The sequence below is a fragment of the Camelus ferus genome, chromosome 9, assembly GCF_009834535.1.
Source record: "Camelus ferus isolate YT-003-E chromosome 9, BCGSAC_Cfer_1.0, whole genome shotgun sequence".
NCBI lineage: Eukaryota > Metazoa > Chordata > Mammalia > Artiodactyla > Camelidae > Camelus > Camelus ferus.
Genome location: NC_045704.1, coordinates 33,610,094 through 33,634,532, shown reverse-complemented (window position 1 = coordinate 33,634,532; position 24,439 = coordinate 33,610,094). Strand labels below are relative to the sequence as shown.

Genomic DNA, 24,439 nt, shown 5'->3' with positions numbered 1-24,439 from the left:
TCTATACCTGGTCAATAAACACATGAGAAGCAGCTCAGCATCATTAGACATTAGGGAAATAAAAGTCAAAACCAAAATGAGACACCCGCTAGGATACAGAATCAAAAAGACGGACAATAATAACAAGTGATGAAAAAATGGGAAGAAACTGGAACCCTCGAACATGAGTATTAAATGGTGCATCCACACTGGAAACAATGTCTTAGTCCATGTAAGCTGCTATAACGAAATACTAGATTAGGTGGTTTATAAACAGCAGAAATTTATTGCTCACAGTCTGGAGGCTGGAAGTCTGAGGTCTGGGTGCCAGCACCATCGGGCTCCGGTGAGGGCCTCTTCTGGGTGCAGACTCCCAACATATTGTTGTATCCTCACATGGCAGAAGGGGTGGGGGGCTCTCTCAGGCCTCTTTTAAAGGAGACTAATTCCATTCCTAACTACTTAATCACTTCCAAAAGGCTCTACCTCCCAAGACTATGACCTTGGGGGTTAGAATTTCAACATAAGAATTTGAAGGTGGGGGATGGTCACAAACACTCAGACCATAATAAACAGTGCAGCAGTTTCTTAACAAGTTAAACAGAGATTTACCATATGACCCAGCAATTCCACTCCTAGATCTCTACTTAAAAGAAATTTTTAAATATATACTTATAAAAAGTAGAACACAAATGTTCATAGCAGCATTATTCATAATAGCCAAATAGTGGAAATAACCCAAGTATCTATCAACTGGTGAATGAATTAAACAAAATGTGGTACATTCTCATCTGAAATATGTGTAGTTTACTGCACAGAAATTATACCACAATAAAGTTGTTTTAAAAAATTTTTTTAAAAAACATGAAACTAGTAAATAAAATAAAAACCAATGCCTAGAATTTGAAAACAAACTGGAAAAAAAAATTGGTACATTCAGACATGGGAATACTATTTTGTAATAAAAAAGAACAAAGTACTGATACATGCTACAACCCGGAAAAAAGCTTTTAAAAGAGATACTCACCCACATTAGTCATCACTGAAATACAAATTAAAACCACAATGAGATACTGCTACATGTCCACTAAAATTTAATGGCTAAAATTTAAAAGATGGACAATAACAAGTATTGGTGAGAATATGGAGCAACTAGAACTCTCATACACAGCTGATGAAAATGTAAAGTAGTATAGTGGGTTTGAATGGTATCCTTCAAAAAGATATGTCCAAGTCTTAAACACTGGTGCCTGTAAATGTGATCCTACTTGGGAAAAGGGTCTTTGCCAATGTAATTAAGCTAAGGATCATGAAATTAAGATCATCCTGGATTTAGGGTAGGCCCTCAATGCAATGACTGGTGTCCTTACAAGAGGAAAGAGAGAGAGCTGTAAGACACAGAAACACAGAGAAGGCAGCCAAGGAAAGAAAGGAGCAGAGACTGAAGTTATAAAGCCCAAGGCAAGGAACGCCAAGAGTCACCCAAAGTGGGAAGAGGCAAGGAAGGACTCTCCCTAGAGCTTTCACAGGCCCTGTCAATACCTGGATTTCAGACTCATCTCTAGAACTGTGAGGGAATAAATTTGCCTTGTTTTAAGACACCAAGTTTGTGGCAACTTGTGGCAGCAGCCCTAGAAAACTAATACAAATGGAAGAATCACTTTGGAAAATTGTTTAGGAACTTCTTACAAGGTTAAACATAGGGCAATCATATGACTCACCTAACTGGACTCCTGGGTATTTATCCAAAAGAAATGGAAACACAGACTTACACACGAATGGTCATAGCAGTTTTTCATAATAGCCCAAAACCAGAAACAATCCAAATGTTCAACAACAAGTCAATGAATAAACAAATGAGGTAGATCTACATAGTAGACTATTAATTAGCAATAAAAAGGAAGGAACTATTGATACAGACAACATAAATAAATCTCAAAAATCATTATACTGAGTGAAAGCAGACAGACCCAAGAGTACATATAGTATACTTCCATTTATATGAAATTCTAGAAAATACAGTGATAGAAAATCTGTCCGTGGTGCTGGGGATCCAAAGTGGATGAACAGACTGACTGTAAATCAGCAGGAGAAAACTGAAATGTTCTCTGTATCAACGGCGGGACTGAAATGTTCTCTATATCAACGGCGGTGGTGGTTCACAGGTGTATATACATCTGTCAAAACTCATCAAACCATACATTATAAATGGTGCAAATTATTGTATGTAAATTACACCTCAGTAAAGTTAATTAGAAAAAGGTAAAATAATCCATGAGCAAATGAATCTTTTATATTTAAGATTAAAAACTTAATTCCCTATACTTTGTTCTAACTAGTAGTATTTCATAAATAAACAAAATTTAAATAAAGATCAAAGAAATTTTTCTAAGTAAACAGGCAGACAACTTGCTCTATCAATTCAACAAGTTTCACAAGCAGAAAATGGAAAAAAGCTTGGAATCAGAAGACCTGGTTCTGGGCCCTAGTTCCACATAGCAACCAAGTGGCCTCGGGCAAGTTGTAACTTCTACATGCCTCGGTTTCAACATCCATCAAATGCAGATGACATTAACAACTACCTCATAAACAATGGTTATAGTCTCAGTAGAGCAAAAGCGCCTTTGTGCAGGGATTCTACCTTAGCCAAAATTATAATTCCAGTGTCTGGCAAACAACAGGCACTAAATAAATCTTTATAGAATAAATGAGTAACTTTAAATGTCAACTCAAAAGATAATGACATCAGGCACAATACCACTGTGTGATACTTGTTTTTGTACCACTGTAGACTGATGCAGAAGGATCTTTGTACCCATCTTTATATACTGTTCTTCATCATTAATTATTAGAGAAATGCAAGTCAAAAGTACAATGAGGTATCACCTCACACCAGTCAGAATGGCCATCATTAAAAAGTCTACAAATAACAAATGCTGGAGAGGGTGTGGAAAAAAGGGAACCCTCCTATACTGTTGGTAGGAATGTAGTTTGCAGCCACTGTGGAAAACAGTATGAAGGTTCCTTGAAAAACTCCAAATAGAGTTGCCATACGATCCAGGAATCCCACTCTTGGGCATATATCTGTAGAAAACTCTAATTCAAAAAGATACATACACCCCAATGTTCATAATAGCATTATTTACAATAGCCAAGACATGGAAGCAACCTAAATGTCCATCAACAGATGAACGGATAAAGAAGATGTGGTATGTATATACAATGGAATTCTACTCAACCATAAAAAAGAATGAAATAATGCCATTTGTAGCAACATGGGTGGACCTAGATACTGTCACAATAAGTGAAGTAAACCAGAAAGAGAAAGACAAATACAATATGATACCACTTATATGTGGAATCCAAAATGGGGCACAAATGAACTTCTTTATGAAACAGAAAGACTCACAGATATAGAAAACAAACTTATGGTTACCAAAGGGGAAAGTAGGGAAGAGATAAATTAGGAGTTTGGGATTAGCAGATACAAACTACTATGTATAAAATACATAAACAACAAGGTCCTAATCTATAACACAGGGAACTATACTCAATATCTTGTAATAAACCATAATGGAAGAGAATATGAAAAAGAATATGTATGTATATGTATAACTGAATCACTCTGGTGTACATCAGAAACTACTGCAATATTATAAGTCAATAATTCTTTAGTAAAAAAATTAAAATTTTAAAAATATATATGTATATATACATTGCCCTTATCAAATACAGATGCAACCATGGAAACTCCAGGTCCCTGGTGAAACTTTGTTATAACTCGGGTCAAAGAGAGCACATTTTATGTTTTAAATCCATAGAGGTATTGCCCTAAGAGAAACTCACTTGTAGGACTAAAGATTCTATGAGAGCACAAACTATGTCTGTTTCATTCACCAATAGTTCCCACTTCCAATAACTGCCTAATACAGAGCAGTCAACAAACAGCATGTGTAAAGGCCCTGTAACCAGATAAAGCACAGTAAAGAGGGACTTCTAAGAAGGCCAAAGTGGCTGATGGGCAGAGCAGGGAAGCAGTCATGTCCACTGAGACTGTGGATAATGCCGGGAGGGTCTAGACCATGCAAAACACCGTAGGCCACGTGAAGTTTTGTCTTTCTCTGAGAGCAACAGAAAGCCATGGAAGATTTTTAAACAGGTGTTTGGCAGAGGAGGTAGAAAGGAAAGGGCCATGATGAGACCTGCATTTTGAAAAGCTCACACACAGCAGTGTGGAGAAGAGACTGGTTGTGCGGGAGGAGGGACATAAGGGGAGCAAGGTGTATTAGGGCGTAGACTGAATACAGACCAATAAGGAGACTACTGGAATGGTTCACTAAAAAGGGAATGGTAGCTTGGCCAAGGTGGTGAAGATGGAAAAAAGTGAACAGAGTACCAATGTATTTAGACAAATCAATAGGATTTGATTTGGGGAAAAAAGGAAACACTCAATTCTTCTGAGCCTCAAGTCTTCATCGGTTTAACAGTACTGTTAATACTCCATCTGTGAAATATCTTATCTTACAATCTGCTGTGATAAGCATATGAAATAATATAAATGTTACGAACTTAACGCAGAGCCTGACATAATAAATGCTAAAACACACACACACACACACACACACACACACACACAAAAACACGCTATTTCTATGATTACTGTCATCCCATGGAATGGCAACTGCGAGAGGATGAAAACTCAAAAGTAGGAAATAGGATTGTAGTTAAAGGTCCATATCCGTTGCACAATATAGACAACTGTTCCAAATAAACACATCTGACCGCACAGATATTTCACCTAAACCGGTCACAGTCGTCAAAAGCCATTACCGAAGAGGACAGCACAACTGGTCTAATCACAGGCAGCTTAGAGTCCGGTAAACTGAGGCACAAGGGTAGCTACAAGTTTAACCAAGGAATTGGGTGCAGATAGCAGGGCAATGAAATGTGTCTTGATTCTTAGGTGAGTTGATCCAACAGGACTAGGCCTGCATTCCGAGCTGCACGAATTTATAACCTCCAAGTCTCCAGCTCCCTTACTGACAAGGCCTTGTCATCCCTTGGCTTAAGACCGTGGGTCCGCTCGCGGTCCAACTAAGCCCTTCCGGTTCCCAGCCCCCAGCTACAAGCGCACGAAAGATCCCAGATTCCGGAGAGCCCGACATACCTTAGCTTCGCGCTCTCGTTCCTCCGCGGTCGGGGTTCGCTTCATGCTGCTGCTGTAGTTGCCTTCGCCACTGCTAGACGCGTAGATTCTTTGCCCTGAACCCCGCCTCCTGCATGTAGTTCTCTCCGCGTCCTGCTCCCGCCTGGTGCCATTCTCCTTCGAGCTCCGACAACTACCACTCCCAGAATGCAGTGCGGCGACGCCGAAATGAGCCTCGGGCTTTGGAGCAAGAGAATGTCCCAGGTCCAACAGCTGGATGAGCGTAGTCCGCGGCGCAGCAAGCTGACTGGCTAGGGCGCAAAGAGAACTACACTTCCCAGGAGGCAACGGGGCCTGCCATGTTTTTCCCGTGCTCCTCTCGGCCAGCCGCCCCACACGCCGTCGGCGCTATAGCAACGGTAGCTAGCGGCGGGGAGAGAGTGGCGGTGAGTACTCCGGGGGAGAAGAGGGGGTGCAGGTGGTCGACCCTCTACCTGCAGCACGGGCCGGGGTCCCGGGGTCTGCTCTACGGCCTGGAGAAGGCCCTGGAGTTCTGCTCGCGTGAAGAACAGCCCAGCACGAGACACTTCCACCTCCTCAGGCCTGACTCAGAGCCCGCCCATTATCCCCACTCCGGTTTGAAATTTTCCATCCCAGCCCTAAACCCTAGCTGATGAGAGTAACTGCCGTGCCTGTCCAAGTCCTTCTTCAAGTAGAGGGTCACATAAACAGTTTGCTCGTTTGCCCCGGGTTAGGAGTTGATTGGGAAACCCTAAGCCTCCTGAGTAACCTATTGTTTGCTTAATTATTTACAATTATTTGTTTATCGTGATTACCCCGTAGCCTATTAACTCCATGAAGGTGGAGACTTTGTTTACCGTTTTAGTCTCAGTGCCAGTATTCATTTATTCATCCAATTAACCTTAGTATTGGTGCCCACCCCGTACCAAACACTGTTGCCGACCAGCTATGAACAGGACTGATAACGCTCTCGAGATGCTTATAGTTTACTAGTAAAGGTGAAGCAGTAATGAACTAGTAAATAAGATAATTTCAGATCGAGATGATAGCTATAAAAGAAATAAACAGTGCTGAAGTTGGGAGGAAGAATATGCTAACATAGGACGATCAGGGAAGGCCTCTCTGGAAGTGACAGTTGAGCGGAGTCCCAAAGAATGAGGTGGCAGCTAATGCAAAGGCCTTGAACAAGACAAGGGTACCGTGGATTTGAAGAACCTAAAGGAGAACAGTGTGTGCGGCTCATAGTGAGCAAGGAGGGATCGCACAGACAGTTCCTGGGGAGGCACTGCAGCACTACGCAGGGTTTCTCAGCCCGGGCACTGTTAACATTTGGGGCCAGATAATTCTTTGTTGTGGTTCCTGTGCCCTGTAGGATGTTGAGCATCATCTCTGGCCTCTAGATGCCAGTAACCCTGCCCCCCTGCTTCCCAGCTGTGACAATTAAAAATAGGACCAGACAACTACTTAGATGTGTGACCTTGGCCAAGTTACCTAAGCTGCATCTCAGTTTCTTCATTCATAAAGCAGGAACCATTTGAGTAACAACCTCACGAGGATATTGTGAGATATTTAATTAATCCATATAAGTAGAGCACTTAGAAGAGTCCCCTGGCACAGTTTAGTAAGCATTCAATAAATGTTAACACCATCATCATCATTGTTGTTGTTATTATAAAAGCTACCATAACTCATGGAAAAGATGTCATTTTCACAAGTGTTCTGTGTTTAAACTTCTTGCTAATTTTCCTAAGTTGACCTTTCCTGTAGCAATGTTTCCAAAAGGAGTAGATGATCTCCCAGTCGTATGTCTGTTAGCTGTTCATGTCACAGTGAAATGCAACAGTTTGCAACCTTTGATGACTTATAATAAAAGTTATTAACCCTCTCCCTAAAAGAGAATGCATATATACATATGCATACAAGATTCTGAAAGCCATCTCTGGATCCATGGACCCTGAAGCCCCAAGGACTCCAGTCATTCACTCAACAACTGTTTAGTGAATGCCGGCTATGTACCCAGCTCTGTGCCAGCCTCTGAGACTGCAGAGGTGGACAAGACAAAGCAGCTTGCTACTCTCAGACTTTACATTCTAGGACCAACATGCTAGAGATTGCGAACCTCTGCTGCAGGGCATCTTCATTGGTAATTTGCATTTGACTTTCTGGGTAGATTGAAATGAGAATATAATTTTTTTTTTGCAATAGTAGGCTTTGCATGGGCCGCTCACATCCACATGTAAAACTAATTTACTGTGGTGCATTTCTGTAAAGAACAGAAACTAAAAATGCCAGAATTAGCTGGAGAGCCTGTCTGTGGAGGTAGGAAGCCCTGGGACCTGGGCCTCATGGCAACAAAGACAGGACACAACAAAAACAAACCCAGCTGTTGAATTTATGAAACTTCTTTCACAGAACCTGGAACCACCCATTTCTTTGTGCATCAAGCTGAAAATTAATATTCACGTAATATTGACATCCCAGGCAAATGTGCTAAATGCTTTTAATCTCTATTATGTTTAAAATAACTGAGATAAGTATTGTTTTCTCCATTTTTAAAGTGAAGGAACTGAAACTCCTTCAAGGTGACTTGACCAGCCAGTAAGTAGTAGAACAAACATTTGAATCAAGTTCCTGACGTGAGCTTTTTCCAAGATACCTGCTTTCTTTGGGGAGCAAAGAAGGGGATGGAGGATGGAGAGGAGGTATTTCTTAAATCTGAGGGAGTTGGTTTTTGTTTCAGATAGAGTATTAGAAGAAGAGAGAAGGAAGAATGCTAATCTTACCTCATTTCCTAAGCAAACTATAGGAAATATACTGTTGAAAGGAACACTGGCTCCATGATTGAATGTAGTATTACTTTTAAAATAGACGCTTTCATCTTCTTTGAGCAGCACATGTGGGCAATAAGATGTCCATTAACGTTCTAGTGACTTACTCATTTTATTTGGTTCATTCCATTGCATAGTTAATGTTACAACCTGGAAAGATTTTATTTGAATTTTCTTTTCTCCGCAGATAGGCAATGTCTGGTCCAGCTGATGAGACTGCAGGAGACCTGCCTGTGAAAGATATAGGTCTGAATCTCTTTGGAGTGGGAGGGTTACAAGGTACGGCCAGCTGTTATTTATTACAGTTATGAACTTTGATCAGTAACTTCTTTACTTTTAATTTAAAGTATTTCTGATATTCATACAAACAAAGCCATTTAAGTAACTATATAGCTCTTGATTGGACTAAACAAGAAGATGGAGAATTTAGACCAACATATGGTATTTTACTGCACACATCAATTATCAACAGCTCATAGAAAATGTAAAATCCCCCTCTGTTCTGATAAAGAATTGTTATAAATCATCTTTTTAAAATTCCGCACATCAGTAGAAACTACACAGAGAGTATCCAAGCCTCCAAACCGAATTGCCTGGTTTAAATCACATTCACCATTAAAATGTTTCTTTATGCTTAAATTTTATATGGGAGGAAATGCCATATTTAAAAATTTTTTGCCTTTCAAGTAGAGTATCTCAAAATGGTTTGTTTATCCAAGTGATATTGACTTTGTTTTATCAAATTAATACACATTAAAGGTTTTCTTTGTCCTTTTATCACTTGGTCGTTGCTGCAGAGCTGAAAAGCACTTTCAAATTAAGAAAGAGAAGTATAGCTTTAAGGAATAATTTAGAGTGTAGAGCTGTGTTTTTCTTTGTGTGTCCAGCATGTCAGCCATGCTGTCATGCCATAGCATTTGTCATTGAGAAGGGTGTGATGTAAAATACATTCCACTAAGACTTCTTCCGACCCTTGTTAAAACACGGTGAGCAGCCGCCCTGACTACCACAGAAGGGTGGTCAAAGTGTTGGTCATTGAAAAAGACAAATTTAACTACAGAGCTTTTACTGTTGAAAGTAAAAAAGAATGTATAAGCTTTGCTTCAGATCTTTGGTGGAGTATCAGGGATTCAAGTACAAATAAATTTTAAGTGTGTAGAGCTATTTATTGGGCTTTGATACCCTAAGTTCAGTTCTTACCCTCTGTAACCCCCTCATAGGGCTTTAATCTTTGACCATTGAGTCTTTGTTTCTTTTGGAGGATTGTTGAAAATTGACCAGCTTCACAGGAAAAAACTAAATTTAGGCATATGTAAAAAAATATCACATACATGCTAAAAGGTGTAAAAGTTCTTTAAAAACATATAATAGCTTATGAATGATTTATGAAGGTTTTTGTTTGTTTATTTGGTCTTGCAGATTTTATAGTTTATTTTCTATAACCCAGCACCCATAGCTCAGGAAAATATATTCATCATACTGTTATTGTTACAACTCTTACCTTCTGAGGAAAAAAAGTACTTCTAGAAACCCTGACTTTTAGTTTTAGTATTTTCAACATTCAGCATATAAACTGAAAAGTACTCTTGGAATCAGAGTTCCATCTTACATTCTTAAAGATGGTTATTTGAATACATTTTTGATTGGATACTATTGTTGCTCAAATCCTTAATATTGCATAAAAGTATTAATAGTAAGGATTTTTATTCTTACCTCCAATTGGTGAAATGAGCAATGCTATAACATTTTCTAAAGCAGTCTTAATTGTAGGTCACAAAGGAAAAATATATGAGATGAGTACATCAAAGATTATGTTAATATCAACAGTTATCATTTTTAGGGACTATTTTAAGTAATCCTACTATTAATTACCTTGGCATTTTTGCAGAAACTTCAACAACACCGACAATGAAGTCTCGCCAAGCAGTGTCACGTATCAGTCGTGAGGAACTGGAAGACAGATTTTTACGTTTGCATGATGAGAACATTTTACTTAAACAACATGCCCGCAAGCAAGAGGATAAAATTAAAAGGTTATGATAAAAAGCTTTTAGCTTTTTTTTCCTGACTCTGTAAAGTTTGGAGGATATGCTTTTCTATAAACTTAATTGGAAACCCCACCTTGAATCTTTTTTGGAGCAAGGCAGGTTGTAAATAAATACAATTTTTAAAAATGGAAAATCTTACAAACTAGAATCATAAACCAAAAAGATTATGAGTGTTTATTATGTCTGAAGTTGCTATTTGGAGAAAGCGCTAATAGTTGTGCCATGAGTGTATCATATCTCTAAATAACTTTTGCTTTAATATTTATAGTTTAATAAGCAAATGGCCAAAACATCTGTTTTTTACAAGTCTTGATTTTGAAATGAAACTTTTAAAAACTAATTAGCTATTCTAACTTGTTAGAATGCATATTCCTTTAAGATTTGGGGTTTCCTAATGAAAACATCATTTCACTATCTGGAACATATTTAACTTTCCTTGGATTAGTCTAGAATCTGTATTTATTTTGATGAGTCTACTGCTCCTGAACTAATAGTGTCACTTTTGTATGCAAAAAAATTCTGCAGGGATTATTTATTAGGAATAGATATTTTTAATTCTTTCTTGTTCAGAAACACTATGACTATCTACTGAATGTGTGGCACTGAAAGTTCATTCTCATTTATAAGCATGAACAGGTCGGGACTTATATTCCTGTTCTAGGTTCAATGAAAAGGTGAGGTAGCCACTGAAGAAAGAAGATAGGGGTTTTTCTCTGCTTAGAACTTAGCCTCTAAAGGAGTGATTCTAGTCAGTTTCTACTCTGGACTTTGTTTCAAGGACCCACTGACCTGCTTTGTGTAGGGCTTCTCCTTTGAGTTGGATTTTGAGTCATGATGCTGGCTTTTTTCAAGACATGTGACTCAACTTGCCCAGTTCCTTTTCTGACCAGTAACATGCCCATCACCCTGTCAGAATGAGACATTTAGTCTGTGACCACTAAACAATTCTTTTTGTTGTAAACCTAATTGGTGAGTAAAAGGGTTGAATTCACAACCTTGACCTCATTAGTAATTCGTCCTAGCCAAAAAACAGAAAATCATAATGAGCTACGTAGTTTAATGGAAAAAGGACTAGGCTAGGAGTCAAGTTGTGTGCATGTGATCTTTTATCTCTCTGCCACTAGCCTATGGTATGTTCAAGCTGTTTAACCTCCTGGGATTTTATTCAGCTCAGCCCTGAGAGTAGTGATCCAATGACCACTATGACCCAAAGCTCTAAATTCCTTCTCAATTTCACACCACTGACACTACCTAGATACATGGGAAGGATTGCCTTTAAATTTATCCTTAGGATATAATTAGAATCACTTACTTTAGTACAAATGTAGATTTCATAAAACACCTTTCTAATTAAGTACTCAAACTTTACCCAATCACTTATTTCATTAATATCATAAAATAATCAAATGAAAATTATTGCTGGACAAACAGATGCAATCTTATATTTCCTGACAAAGTTTACTTGAATATCTTTGAAGGAATTTTAAGCCTCTCTATTGATGTGCTTCTTCTTTCCTTAAAAATTGGGGTTGTTTATTTTTCTCTAGATGTTGACTGCTCTAAATCTGTGTCTTTCTTCTGAATGTAATCTCTGTGAAAGTCTTTTCTGTAACAGAAGAGTCAGATATTTAGCTTGACATCTTATTTAGTTGGCTACCGTATTTCTCTGGATAAGCCATTTGGAGGGGCTCAGGGTCCTAAACTCATTAAAGGTCTAGGTAAGTGTGTGGCTCTGTTGGGCTATGATACCTGCCCAGATATCCCAATGATATATCATTGTCTGGATTAGGTGGAAGAGGAACTAATCCACTGATTATTTTACTAGAGTGTTTGTGGTACTCTTGGATCTTGGTTTTTATTATCCTATATCCCTTATAAAGCATGTTTAATGCATGTGCCTCAAGGGAAAGAGAAAACAATCTTAACTGATTATGTTATGCATAGCTCTCCCTGATGCCACATGCTGGAGGCCGAACAGCCAGAAGTGTAGATAGACGTGTATGACTACCGCTTTTACAGAGGACTCTGCTTAGGGCAAGAAAAGGTTGTTCTATGACATCCCAAAGCTATTAAGGATTTTTTTTTATTTCACTTTTGTTCTCTTAAGTAAAAGCTTCTGTCCATAACCATGCTAAAATAAAGCAAACCCAGTTTAAAGAAAAATGAAGTGTGTTTTTATTTTCAATCTCCTGTCTGGGTCTTTATAAAAATAGATTCACTGTAAACTAGAATCAGCTATTGAAGATGTGCGACCAATTTTGTAAAGTCTTGAACTTGTGTCTCTCATCAAAGCCACCTTTTCTTTCTTGTACTGCCAAGATTTTTCCATTCACTGTCAAGCATGTTTTCCGTACGTGTATATTACATCACCCCCATGTGCCCTTTCTGTCTTTTGTTCTGTCTAACCAGTTTTTATCAAAACTTAAAAGAATCAAAGGTATAAACCTCTGAGATGTCAAAAGCACAATGTACGTCTAAATTTAAAAGTAACGTTGAAATAATACTTTTTGTATCTAATTATTTTCTACCATTAAACTCGCATGTTTCTCGAGCTCTAAGCAACATTTAATGGTGCATTTTGGTTTCTTTTGAATTTTTCATTGGGCTTTTAATATGTGCGTATCTATCTATGCACTCTTAATATTTTTGTATTTGTAATATATCTTAATCCTGGAGAAACTGAAAACAGTGTATCACCTAAATGCTGCATAGCCTTAAAACACTTTTGAAAAGTTTTAACTTACTGTGGCTTGCAAATATAACCCACCACATCCACAATCTGTAGCTACATTTAAGTGCATACAGCATTCCTACATAAGGTCATGCGTTAAAAATTGCATTTGAGAAACATATGGAGTAAATATGTGTCCTCTCTTTACTAACCTTAAATGATAAGCCTTAGGAAACTGTTATTTGTCAGTGCTATAAAGCAGATTGTTGCCCAGTGGTTTCAATTATCATCAAAGGATTCTTCACAGGCAGTAATAGTTACATCAAAACCTGAAATTTATTATTCAGGTTCAGCACTGAAGTCTTCACAGTGATTATGTTCCTTTCAACAGAATGCATTTTATGCTGACTTCTCACATTCCTTTTCATCTTTTTATTATTTCCCTAGAATGGCCACCAAGTTAATACGGCTAGTTAATGACAAGAAAAGATATGAGCGGGTTGGTGGCGGCCCCAAGCGGCTGGGAAGAGATGTGGAAATGGAAGAAATGATTGAGCAGCTGCAAGAGAAAGTTCATGAGCTTGAAAGACAAAATGAAGCCCTCAAAAACAGATTAATTTCAGCCAAACAGCAACTTCAGATCCAGGGTTACAGGCAAACTCCATACAGTTATGTGCAATCTCGTGTTAACACTGGGCGTAGAAAAGCGAATGAAAATGCAGGCTTACAGGAATGCCCCAGGAAAGGTAAAGCAAAGCTTACATTAAGTCCTAAATTTAAGTTTTCACAGGTTGTTTTGCACACACAGATTTGTTGCTGTATTATTCATGTTTGTAAGTGTCTTTAGAAAGGGACAGAAAAATTGGTTTTTTTGACTTTGATAAAATCATGTTAAGAGTCACTGGATCATGCTCAAGTTTGTCTAGTTAAAACATTGAACATAACAATTCATCCTAATTCATAGAAGAGGCATGTATGAAGCTACCTAAAATATGAATTGAGTTGAAGTTTTTTTTTTATATTATGGGCGTAAATCATATTGACTTAGGCAAATGGAGAAACCACTAGCTAGTTACATGATCACAGTATTGTTCTGAATGATCACACTTAAGTTCTTCATCCAAACGCCTTCTATAAATTTTACAGAATTATTTAAATCTTTCTCATTGTGTGGAGGCAGCTTGACAGTGGAATGTGCACACAATTAAGGTTTTAAAAAGTTGGGTTCTTGCTCCTCTACTTACTATCTGGTGACCTTGGACAAGCCTAATCATTCTGAACTTGAGTTTTCTTTACATGTAAAAATAAAAGGATTTAAGCAAGTGACCATAAAGTTCTCTTCCATCTCCAAAAAATGATCGTAGGTCCCTTTCCTCATCTTGAAAATGAATCACCTAAAATCTACCCATCTTACAAAGCAATTCAGTTGCATAGAGAAGACTCAATACTATAGACAGAACCTAAATATTTCTAATAAAAATTCCTGATCCTCTCCATCCACACACAAACTTTATTTATAATGAAGCAAAAGTCAATAAATATTTTTAAGTAAGTTTTTTTCATTTCCACTACGAGGGAAGGAAATAAGATTTTAGCTCTAATTCATCTTCGTTTGGAATATGCTTCACATAAAAACCAAACATTTTTAAGGAAATAAAAAAATCATGTAAAACTTTCAGTTCATTGAGAGAACAAAAAACACCATCTGAACAGAAAGAAAAATTTGTTCTATTTTTTTTTTCCAAGCCAAAATGTTAACACTATCTGTTCCCTAGACAGAGTCCCTTTGAAGTCAATAAGGCCTCCACGCAGGCAGGAGGCAGCTGCAGGATGAAAGGGCTTGGCAACTCCCAGCTATGTGAGATTGGCAATGGACTTTGAATATAACCAAAGTAATCATAGTGAATTATAAATCAGAAAATACATTCTGCCACTAATTAACTTTCTACATGGAAGGGAGCACTCGACTTCCCAGAGCCTCATCTTCCTTGTCTGTAAAATGGAGTGATAACACCAGATTAGAAAAAAGGGCAGGAGATGGTAGGTCCACAGTAACGTACAAAAATATATTTTACCTTTTAAAAGTCGTTTATTGTCTCTGAACTTTAGTTTTATCATCTTTGACTGTTGTTGATCAAGATGACCTCTGCGGTCTGCAGGGTCTTTTATGCTAAATAAAAGCGATGCCCAAATATGAGATGAGCATGGCCAGCTAACTAGGGCTGTGGGTTGCTGTTTAAACAGGAGAGTTTGATGGAAGTTCCTGCCTATAGAAAAGCCACAGAACAAGAGAGTTCTTAAAATGTGACTGTGTAGATTAAATTTCTCCTCGTGTTTACACTCTTAGTAATTCGGACCTTTTTCACTGTTTGGTACGGAGTCCAGGACATACAAGTTGCACAAAGCACTAAATAGTGATGAACACTTTCCTAAGTACTGTCTTTCTGGGTAAACTTGAGGCATCATTATCAAGGTTGATATCTTAGTAGCCTTAATAGACTCTTCAAAATCACCTTTGGGGCTGGGAATTAGGCCAGACTTGTCAGAACTAGGGGCTGGATGAGAACCCAGACCCTCTTGGGCCACAAGCAGCCTTACCCCTAAAGCTGCTGTGCAAATGTCCTTTCCTGTTTGTGCTTCTTGGGATAAATAGGATAAACAGGAAATACTCGCTTAAGATGTGATCAATGTAATGTAGAAACAATTCTTATTGTGAAGAACCAATAGAAAGATTTGTACAAAGTGTATACATTTTAAAGTGTAACTATTGGAAAATCACCATGATACTATAAATTCTAAACAATTTTTTGAGTATAGTGTTTTTTTTTTAATTCCAGTAGTGATGTTCAGTGTTTCCATGATTTATGTAGAAAAGCTTAAGAATGACTATTACTGCCAAAATAATATAATTGGCGGATTTTAACACAGTAAGCTACTGTAATGTTTTAGGCAAAGGCTGTTCTGTTCTTTAGACTGGATTCTAGCAATAAACATTGAAAGTTTTGGAAATAGCAAATAACAGTTCCATCATTCCTAATTACAGTTTTCATTTTTAAAAAGTAAACTTTTCTTAAGAGAATGAATTTTTTTCTGACCTTTATATTCTACATTTAAAAAAATCTAAATTATGTGTCATATTTTATTTACCTCAAGCTAGTAATTCCGTTATCTTCTAAGTGTAAAGTAACTCCTATAAATAAAAGTATGTCTCATTTTTAACAATGGGACCAGGCTTGTAAAATTGCATGTAACTATTTTTATAGGAAAAATTACATTTTAAGTGCAACAGCAAAATGTTTTATTTAAAGGAATCCTATTGATGATCCTTTCTCAAATTACCTTTGTTTAAATATGGATTTCCTTATTGAGTTAGAATAAATCAAAGTACAGGAGACATTTTGACTTAACACTCGCAGTATCTATGAATCACACAAATGAAGATAAGGTTCAAAATGTACGTTCAAGGGGTGTGAGTGAGTAATTTAAAAATCAAAAAAAAACCTTTATCATAAATAATAAAAAAAAGATTAAGTTTTTGAAAACTTTTTCTTTCACACCTCAGTTTATATTATAAAGACCTAACGTTAAAACTTTAGTTCTTTCAGAATTTACTTCAGGAGTCCTAAATCTGAGGTAAGTGAACCTATTTCTGGGTAATTTGGTTTCTACAGTAGAATTTGTTAAGTGGCCAATACTTGCTGCTATGTTTTATTTAACGCCAGCTGGTGCCTGAGATCTAACAGTTCCTTTGGCAACATATGTCTGATTCTCTGTACTAAATAGAGCACATATCTCACAGTACTTAAGAGACTTTATTATGTTACACATGTCCTTATGATAGCAAATCAAGGGTCTTTCCTTTCTAACTTCACTTCTGTAATCTTATTATCTTCAGGTATTAAATTCCAAGAAAAAGATGTAGCAGAAACTCTGCAACCCATGCCTACAAAATATGGCAACAGTTTACTTGAAGAAGCCAGAGGTGAAATACGAAATTTGTACGTATTCTTTTTGTGGTCTTTATAGAACATTGCCTATTGATCCCTCCCTTCCCTTTGTTTTAAACGAAATTGGTTTATGTACAGATAATTTGCCCCATTGAAGTACAGCTAGATCTGTGGGGTAAGAACAGATATTACATAACATGTTTCCAGTAAAATGAGGAAAATGAACAACGTAACCTACTGCATCAATGGACGCCTTTAGAGAATAGTTGTCTTTATTATAATTTTACCCCCAAAGGAATGGCATAAAGCCCAGTCATTAGCATAGTATATAAGCTTTAGAGGCAACATTTTCATTCTCAGAAGAATTGCAGGTAATTTTTTTTTTTTAGATCACGAATTAATTGGCCTTTTTGTGTTTAAAAAAATTGGGAGTGGCTTAAAAGTTTGGAGCTATCAAATACATATGGATTTCAGATTTTGTTTCACTATGATTCTACGGTACTGCATTCTTCATCATATTGTGGTTTCAGAAAAGTTACTTCTGCCACATTGAGCTTACTTTTCCAGTTAATCAAAGCCTTATGATGATTTCAGTGTCCGTAAGTCACACAAATGAAGATAAGGTTCTACCTTATCTACAGGCCTTTGCCTGGATCATCAAAAAGTCACAATTCTGAGCGAGGAAAGAAAACATGAGACAAAGAGTATCCTACTTTGAATAGCTGCTTGGGAATAAAATAGGCTTGAATTTTTTTTCTTTTGAATATTTTAAATACCAGATATAATCATGATTAACCTGTAAGAGAATAAAATTAAAAGGCTAGACCTAATTATGTTACTGGTTAGTTAGCTGAAAAGCCAGATTTCAGACCAGTTTTTTGAGGCTCATTACACTGGGATGCTGCCAGGCATGGTAGAAATGAAATAGAAGCCAGAGACCACTAAGCTAGTTGTGTTTTGCAAATTTCTTGCCATCTCTCTGTGAAGTGTTCATTTGCGTGGTATAACTGGTTCTGTTCATTTAGTTCATTTGTGTGGTCATACTGAAAGAACAAAGGCATATGAATTATCTGAAGATGACCAGATCATAGAGCACATTGCAGGTGGCCAATAAATACTGAATTGAATTGAACTGAAGTCCAGTCCGTTACCTAGGACATTATCTTATACAGAGCAACACGTAGAATTCTTCTGTATATACTTCCAGATCATCACATTTAATCTGCTACTATTTCACCATGTCCAGAGGCACTTAAGCTAAAATTTTTAACTTATGCTTGCTTTTTATTATGAAACACTTTCTTTGTACTGATCTTACATACTGCAGATTTTTCCTCAAACTACAAATTCTTGTAAAGATTCTTTATTTCAGAGAAAATGTTATTCAGTCACAGAGAGGCCAGATAGAAGAGTTAGAGCACTTGGCTGAGATCCTGAAAACTCAGTTGAGGAGGAAAGAAAATGAAATTGAGTTATCTCTTCTTCAGCTTCGAGAACAGCAGGCTACAGATCAAAGGTATGTTAAAACAGAAATATCACTTTGATAAGGTCAAAATTAGTTTAAAATACTTTATCATGTGCCATAGAAGGATAAGTCTAGTCTACTTAAAAATCATGTTTTTCCTTAACATTCTTCGTATAAGCCTGCTCAGGACCTGCTAACTACTATCAGCAACTCAAGTGTAAGGACATTTTTCCCTAACCCACTCTGCCTCATCTTGTTTCCTCTGCTCATTTGCTCCATTTGCCAAGCCTGTAGGAAGTTCTGATACCATTTGATTGCACCTACCAAGAAAAATGTGTGTGACAAAGACTTAGTTGTTGGCATACCTTGTGAAGAAGTCCAGCCTTACTAAACCTTAATAAGATAGTAAATTTTTTTTCAACCTTAAAAGGTAATAAATTCCATAATACAGTACATGTTTTTTTTTTACATCCTGTAAAGATATCAGCTCTCCTAATATTCAAAGTTTGCATTGAATTCTGCTGATCGTTAGGGAGACAGTGGGGCCCTTCCGCAGTCTCCTTGCTGCCTCTTCATTTTTGATGTGAGATAACATACAGTATTTTCTTTCCCATCCTTCCTTGTTGTTTTTTGGTTCCTGATACCTCTTCTCTCATTTTGTACTTCCACCTTGTACTTCCAACAAGACTATCTTTCTACCATATTCTTTCTTGAATTATTTTCTTCCTTTGCAGCCCTTTTCTTTTCTTTTTGTTTCTTTGTTTGGGCCAAGCATACCCAAAAGTAGAGAGAGTAGTGTATTGAAATCCCATGTACCCATCACTCAGCTTTAACAATTACCAACATGTTAACCAATCTTGTTTCATCAATCCCTTCACCTTCCTTTTCTTAAATTAATTAGCCCCTGCCACATATCATGTCATCACACCTGTAAATGCTTCAGTATCTATATTTATTTTTATATATATTATATATATATATATATGTCTGATAAGGAATTTTTTAACATAACCACCATGCCTTTATCACGCCTCATGAAATTAACAGCAATTCCTTAATATCAGCTAATAACTTGTTTATAGTCAGACTTCTCTGAAGATATATTTCTATTGTTTGTTTGAATTGGAATCCAAATGAGGTCTGCACGTTGCATTTGACTGTTCTTTTACGTGTCTTTTATTTCTCTCTTACTATTTCTTAAAACCAGACCTAGATCCTTAATTTGTTTTTTCCCTTTCCAAAGGATATCAGGCTCATGTGGCTAGATTCCCATTTAGAAAAACCAAGTATGATTTTCCACTTTTTCACTTCTGAATCAAGAGTTTAATTCACCTTCAACAAGCTAACCTTACATGGTAGTACTTTAAAAAGCTAAGAAAAGATGCATAATAGAAGACTTGTTTTAAAAAAAAAAAAAGGGCTAAAAATATATATAAAGCTTTATATTTCAGAGATTTAAAAGGTTAATATTATCTCTAATAATTTCTGTTCCTAAAAAAGTTATGTGTAAAATTAAATTATGTAATGAAATTCTATATATTTAGTGACATTTATATACCCTTCTAAGTGCAAGACAAAAAAATGAATTTTGAGAATTATACTTGTATTAGGGGATATAATTTGAATGCTGGTTTTGAACCAGGGTTTTAAATACCTAGAAATTATCCATATTCCCCTAAGAAGAACTGATTTAAAGTTAGCCTTCTTGGAAAAACTCAGAAATGGTTTCTTGTGAGGAACAGTACTGAAGGACCAGACCCTACACTGAATATGGTGATCTTATTAGTAAATTGCCAATAGCCCGTATTTAAAATATTATCTGAAGATAAAAATTCTGTACTTAAGCCAAGTCCAAGCTTGGAGCCCATTCCTCAACAGCTGAGTACAGTTATCAGACTACTTTCTCTGTTTATTTCTTAAATTCCCAAAGAGTAAGATGGACCTTGGGTTGGCCATTCCTTCTTTCAAAGGGGTATGATCATCTGAGAACTAGAGTTTTCAGTGTTAGTTAAAAGGGAGATCCAAAAGGCCTTCAATCCTAGGACTCGAACAGCAGAAGAAATAGAGTGATAGAAGGGCCCACATATTTTAAACTGTAAATATTGTCAGCAAGAGACATCAACATATATACACATAGAAGGGTTTACCTTAAAAATTAAACTGAGGCCAAAGGGAGTGTATAGTTCAAGTGGTAGAGTGCATGCTTAGAATGCAGGAGGTCCTGGGTTCAATCCCCAGTACCTCCATTAAAAATAAACAAATAAATAAATAAACCTAATTATCTCCCCCTCCCCCACACAAAAAAAGAAAAAAATTAAACTGAGGCCTTCCTGAGGGGACTATATTATTCACTCCATAGTAGTCTATTTTTTGTCACATCAAAAATTAGAAGTAGAGACAAAATGAGTATTACAGGTAAAGAAACTTTTGTTGCAGAGACCAAAGAAATAAACCAATTTGTACCCTACCTCACAGATTTTATAAAATTGAAAACTACAGGTTATTTGCTTAGAAGGACAGTACCAGTGGTGAATAACATATTGTTTCGTGAAATGCAGTTGTTGAAAACTGAAGGAATGACTTCAAATTAGGGCCTTCAAGTCTTTTTTTCTTATATGTTTACACATAGCTCAAAATTTTATGTGTAACAGCAATTTTTTTGAGACTAATGGAAAACTGTTGAAAAATGTTGGGGAGAGTATAAAACTTGATATAATTTACTGTAGAGAAAAATCACAAAATGGAAAACATATTTAAACTTCTCTTTCACGGATACATTATTTCAGATTTGAAACTCTAGAAGTCTGATCTGAATGTTGGACTCCTTGTTCTCAAACATGAACCTAACGTAGTTGTAGTCTTCAGAGTGCGGTGCTGGATATTTATGGCAAAGAGCCTTTTCACAGAATATTACAGAAACTCTTCGTAGCATGTGTTTAATAGACCAGTTTGGTTTGGCATCGGCTTGACATAAACTTTTGGTTATCCAAAGCCCTTAATTGCTTTGAAGTAAAAGCCTAGTGCTGCTCTTTTTTATTAAAATCATGTTTTTTCCTGTTATTGTGGTCTATTTTGGAAGACTGAGTTGTGATTTTTGCATATGTTCTACATAATGCCTCATTAGCAAAAAATCTTGTATCATTTACAAGTAGCCTGAATGTCTGTGCTGTTTTGAACAAAAATCCATATTAAAATTTAAACAATATAAAAATGCACATTTTCTGCTTATTAAAAAGGCCGTCTTAAATTAAATGCAAAGCAGTAACCAGTGAACACATGTACATGAACATTAAAATCAGGATGATTTTACCTTTTATTGACTTTTTCAACTCCAAAAATATTTATACTCTTACCAAATGTGTAACTAGTTTGTGCTAAGTGGTTATTTTTTTTTAAAGTAAATGTTAGGATGTTTACCTTCTTAATTAAAAATCATGTAAGTGCCATAATGTCCCAATGGAGGAAATTTAACCCATAAATATTTCAGGCACTGACTTGCCCTATTCCCTTTGGTTGACAGCACACTGTCAAATCTTAAGACACAGAGGCCTTTTGCAGCCACACAGCATAAGAAGCAGCTTGGCTTTAGGGGCTCCATCTTTCCAGCTGTGCACAGACGTGGATTACTTCCTGGCGCTCTGAGTTCCTCCCCAACTTTTCATTTTGAAAAATGGCAAACCTACAGCAAAGTTGTAAGAACAGTAGCATGAAGACTCACATACCTTTCACCCCTTGGCATGTCTGTGAATGACACAGCCTGCTCTGCATTCTGCCAGCTCAGGCACAAGCCCATCTCCCTCCCTCACACTTCCTCCTCTTTCTCTCAGTCTCTCTCTCTTTCTCTCTCTCAGAGTTAGGCGCATTTATCACATCTGCTTCTCTACACTTCAAAGCATCTTCTAGGAACAAGGACATCCTCCTACATAACCACAGTACAACTATCACACATTCAGGACATTTAACAAGGAATGAAACAGTAGGATCATCTAACTACACAGACCATATTCAAATTTCCCAATTGTCCCAATAATGGCCTTTATAGCTTTTTTTTAAACAGCTATTTTTATTTTGTTTTGCTTTGTTTTGGTCTCATATGCAATCATGTGTCATGTATTGTATTTAATTATTGTGTCTTTTAGGTTTCCCTTATTCTAGAGTGGTTCCCCCGTCTTTTTCAGCCCATTGATAGTTGTTTGCTGAATGCCCCTCAGTTTGGATTTGTCTGATTGCCCAGCCCCCTAATTTAGAGGGCACATCTGGTTCTCGGATAGAAGGATAACTGGGGCCAGGGATAACCATGAAAACATTATTATTACACAAGGAAGTGATCTGTCATTTAAAAAAAATATATTCAAGTTCTTACTGTTGTTTTGAATACCTTCGAATTTGCCTAATGAAAAATATCACATTCAAATACTATTTCTTTTATCCTATTTTTTTTATTATTAATGTTATCTAAGATTTTTGTGTGTGTGATAGTTGCCTGGCATATTTTCCAAGCACTTTATTTAAACCACAGAAATTATCACATTTAATAGAAACTAGAGTATTACTGTGTATGTGAGAGTGGAGAGAAAGCTAAAACTTAGGAACATCTCGGAGGAAGGAAGCAACTCAAAGGAGTGGGAAGAATTTCTCTGTTAGGCCTGGCTCCCTCCCATAAGGACTCTAGCCAAATTCTTTTCTTCTCTAAGCCTCAGTTAGCTACCTCAACTGTGAAATGAAGAGATTGAAATGACTAAATGGTTCCCTACCCTTTAAACAAACAGCAGCTTTTATCTCCAGGGACCTGTGATTCTGAAAGATTTGTCTACTAAATAAGCAGTTTGTATTAATTCAGTCAGTTTGTACTTCTTTTTTTCATCCAAGACCTGTATGATGCCAATCATTGCTTCTGATAATTGAGAAGTAGCCTGTGTTACTGCACTGATTTGGTATAATTCTGTCAAAAAATAAAAATAATATAAACCTTGAGTTCACTTTTGTAACTTAATTGCCAGTAAATCTACATTTCCCATTGGGCTTTTTGATATATTGAATATAATTCTCAGATTCCCATTACTAGTTGGAATCCATTAAACTTGACCTTCAAAATGATCCCCTTGAGAAGATGAGCCAGGATTTGGGTTCTTCCTGTTCCCAACTTGTCCTTGGGAGTGCTCCCTCAATTTTCAGAAGAGTGTAATTATATATATGTAGAAAGCTCTGCATAACTGTTCCCCTCCATTCCTTGGAGCTGGGGGAGGTTGACAATAAGAAAATACTGAGTTCTGATTTATATTTTTAGCCAACAGCACAAGAAAGATATAATCCAGAGGCAAATAAACATAGAGACAAATTTTTTCCTTTACACAATCTTAAATCAGAGAGCATTATTTTCATCTAGGAACTAAAGTAACAGTTTTGAGCAAAGTCATTACCTTTCAAATAGACTTCTAAGCTATTTTAGTGAAGCTTATTCCATTTAATTTACTAGCAACCTCCTGCAATCCTATTCAGAAGTGATACCTTGATTGTTATCTGTGTATCCCTAGTAAGAGCTATGAATGACTGACACTTCTTTCAACAATACACTTGCAGAATGTCTGCCACTATTAAAAAAAAAAAAAAAACCGTATAGGATTCCTTAATCCTTAGATTGTTTCAGCCTTATGCCCTAAACTTAGTCAGCCTAAAACTGTTACTCGAAAAGGACCTCTTCGTTCTGTCTTATAAATATCTTACCTAACAACTTTCCAGAATCTCATAGCCTAGTTTTTGTATTCTAAAGCCCTCTCTTCTAAATGGTGTTAAGTACTACATTATAATATTTTGCCTCAAAAAAATCAAGAAGCCTTTTTTTAGCATTCATAATCTGTACTGCAGCAAAGAATGAAATTCTGACTGGGGGCCTGGGGAGAGTTTTATGCCTGGGAAATGAAGTATAAGAAACTTTCACTGGAGCAAAAGATTTTGGCTTCTTAAGCTTTCATATTAGACTATACATTACATAGCAGCACTGAAAGTTTTTCCTTCTCCAGTGTATCTGAGGTTTTAAGTTTCTGGATTTATTATGGCACCCAGTAGCAAAGCCGGAGTCAAGTGTTTTCAAGGCTTCCATTAGAAATTCCTCTTTCAGAGTTTATTACTTGACTGTTTCAAATTATGTGAGAGAAACTTGGCACATAGGTTTTTGAGCTGGATTACTTTTTCAACATAAAATCTAATTTATTTCAGTTTGTTTTTAATCTTAGAGATGGGCCAACAGCTCTTCTCATAGTTTTAAGAAGATATGATTATGATTCTAAATAATATGTCTTTTAAAAAAAGAAAAAGAAAGAAAAGAAACTATACT

General features: G+C 36.7%; 2 protein-coding genes across 4 annotated transcripts in view; one reads left to right on the top strand and one right to left on the bottom strand.

The window, feature by feature from the left end:
* The window catches only part of FTO (FTO alpha-ketoglutarate dependent dioxygenase), a 345,689-nt gene extending 340,383 nt beyond the window's left edge, over positions 1 to 5,306 (bottom strand). Inside the window, exon 1 of one of the 2 annotated variants that reach the window (XM_032486327.1) lies at positions 5,147 to 5,306. In XM_032486327.1, the coding sequence (XP_032342218.1) occupies positions 5,147 to 5,191 (45 nt within the window). In that variant the 5' untranslated portion in view covers positions 5,192 to 5,306. The remainder of the gene's footprint in view (positions 1 to 5,146) is intronic. The other variant, XM_006185972.3, reaches the window with a different exon arrangement.
* Positions 5,307 to 5,468: 162 nt separating this feature from the next.
* The window catches only part of RPGRIP1L (RPGRIP1 like), a 93,865-nt gene continuing 74,894 nt past the window's right edge, over positions 5,469 to 24,439 (top strand). For both annotated transcript variants that reach the window (XM_032486326.1, XM_006185975.3), the window contains exons 1-6: positions 5,469 to 5,571; positions 8,162 to 8,253; positions 9,863 to 10,007; positions 13,141 to 13,439; positions 16,589 to 16,691; positions 18,013 to 18,156. In XM_032486326.1, the coding sequence (XP_032342217.1) occupies positions 8,169 to 8,253; positions 9,863 to 10,007; positions 13,141 to 13,439; positions 16,589 to 16,691; positions 18,013 to 18,156 (776 nt within the window). In that variant the 5' untranslated portion in view covers positions 5,469 to 5,571; positions 8,162 to 8,168. The remainder of the gene's footprint in view (positions 5,572 to 8,161; positions 8,254 to 9,862; positions 10,008 to 13,140; positions 13,440 to 16,588; positions 16,692 to 18,012; positions 18,157 to 24,439) is intronic.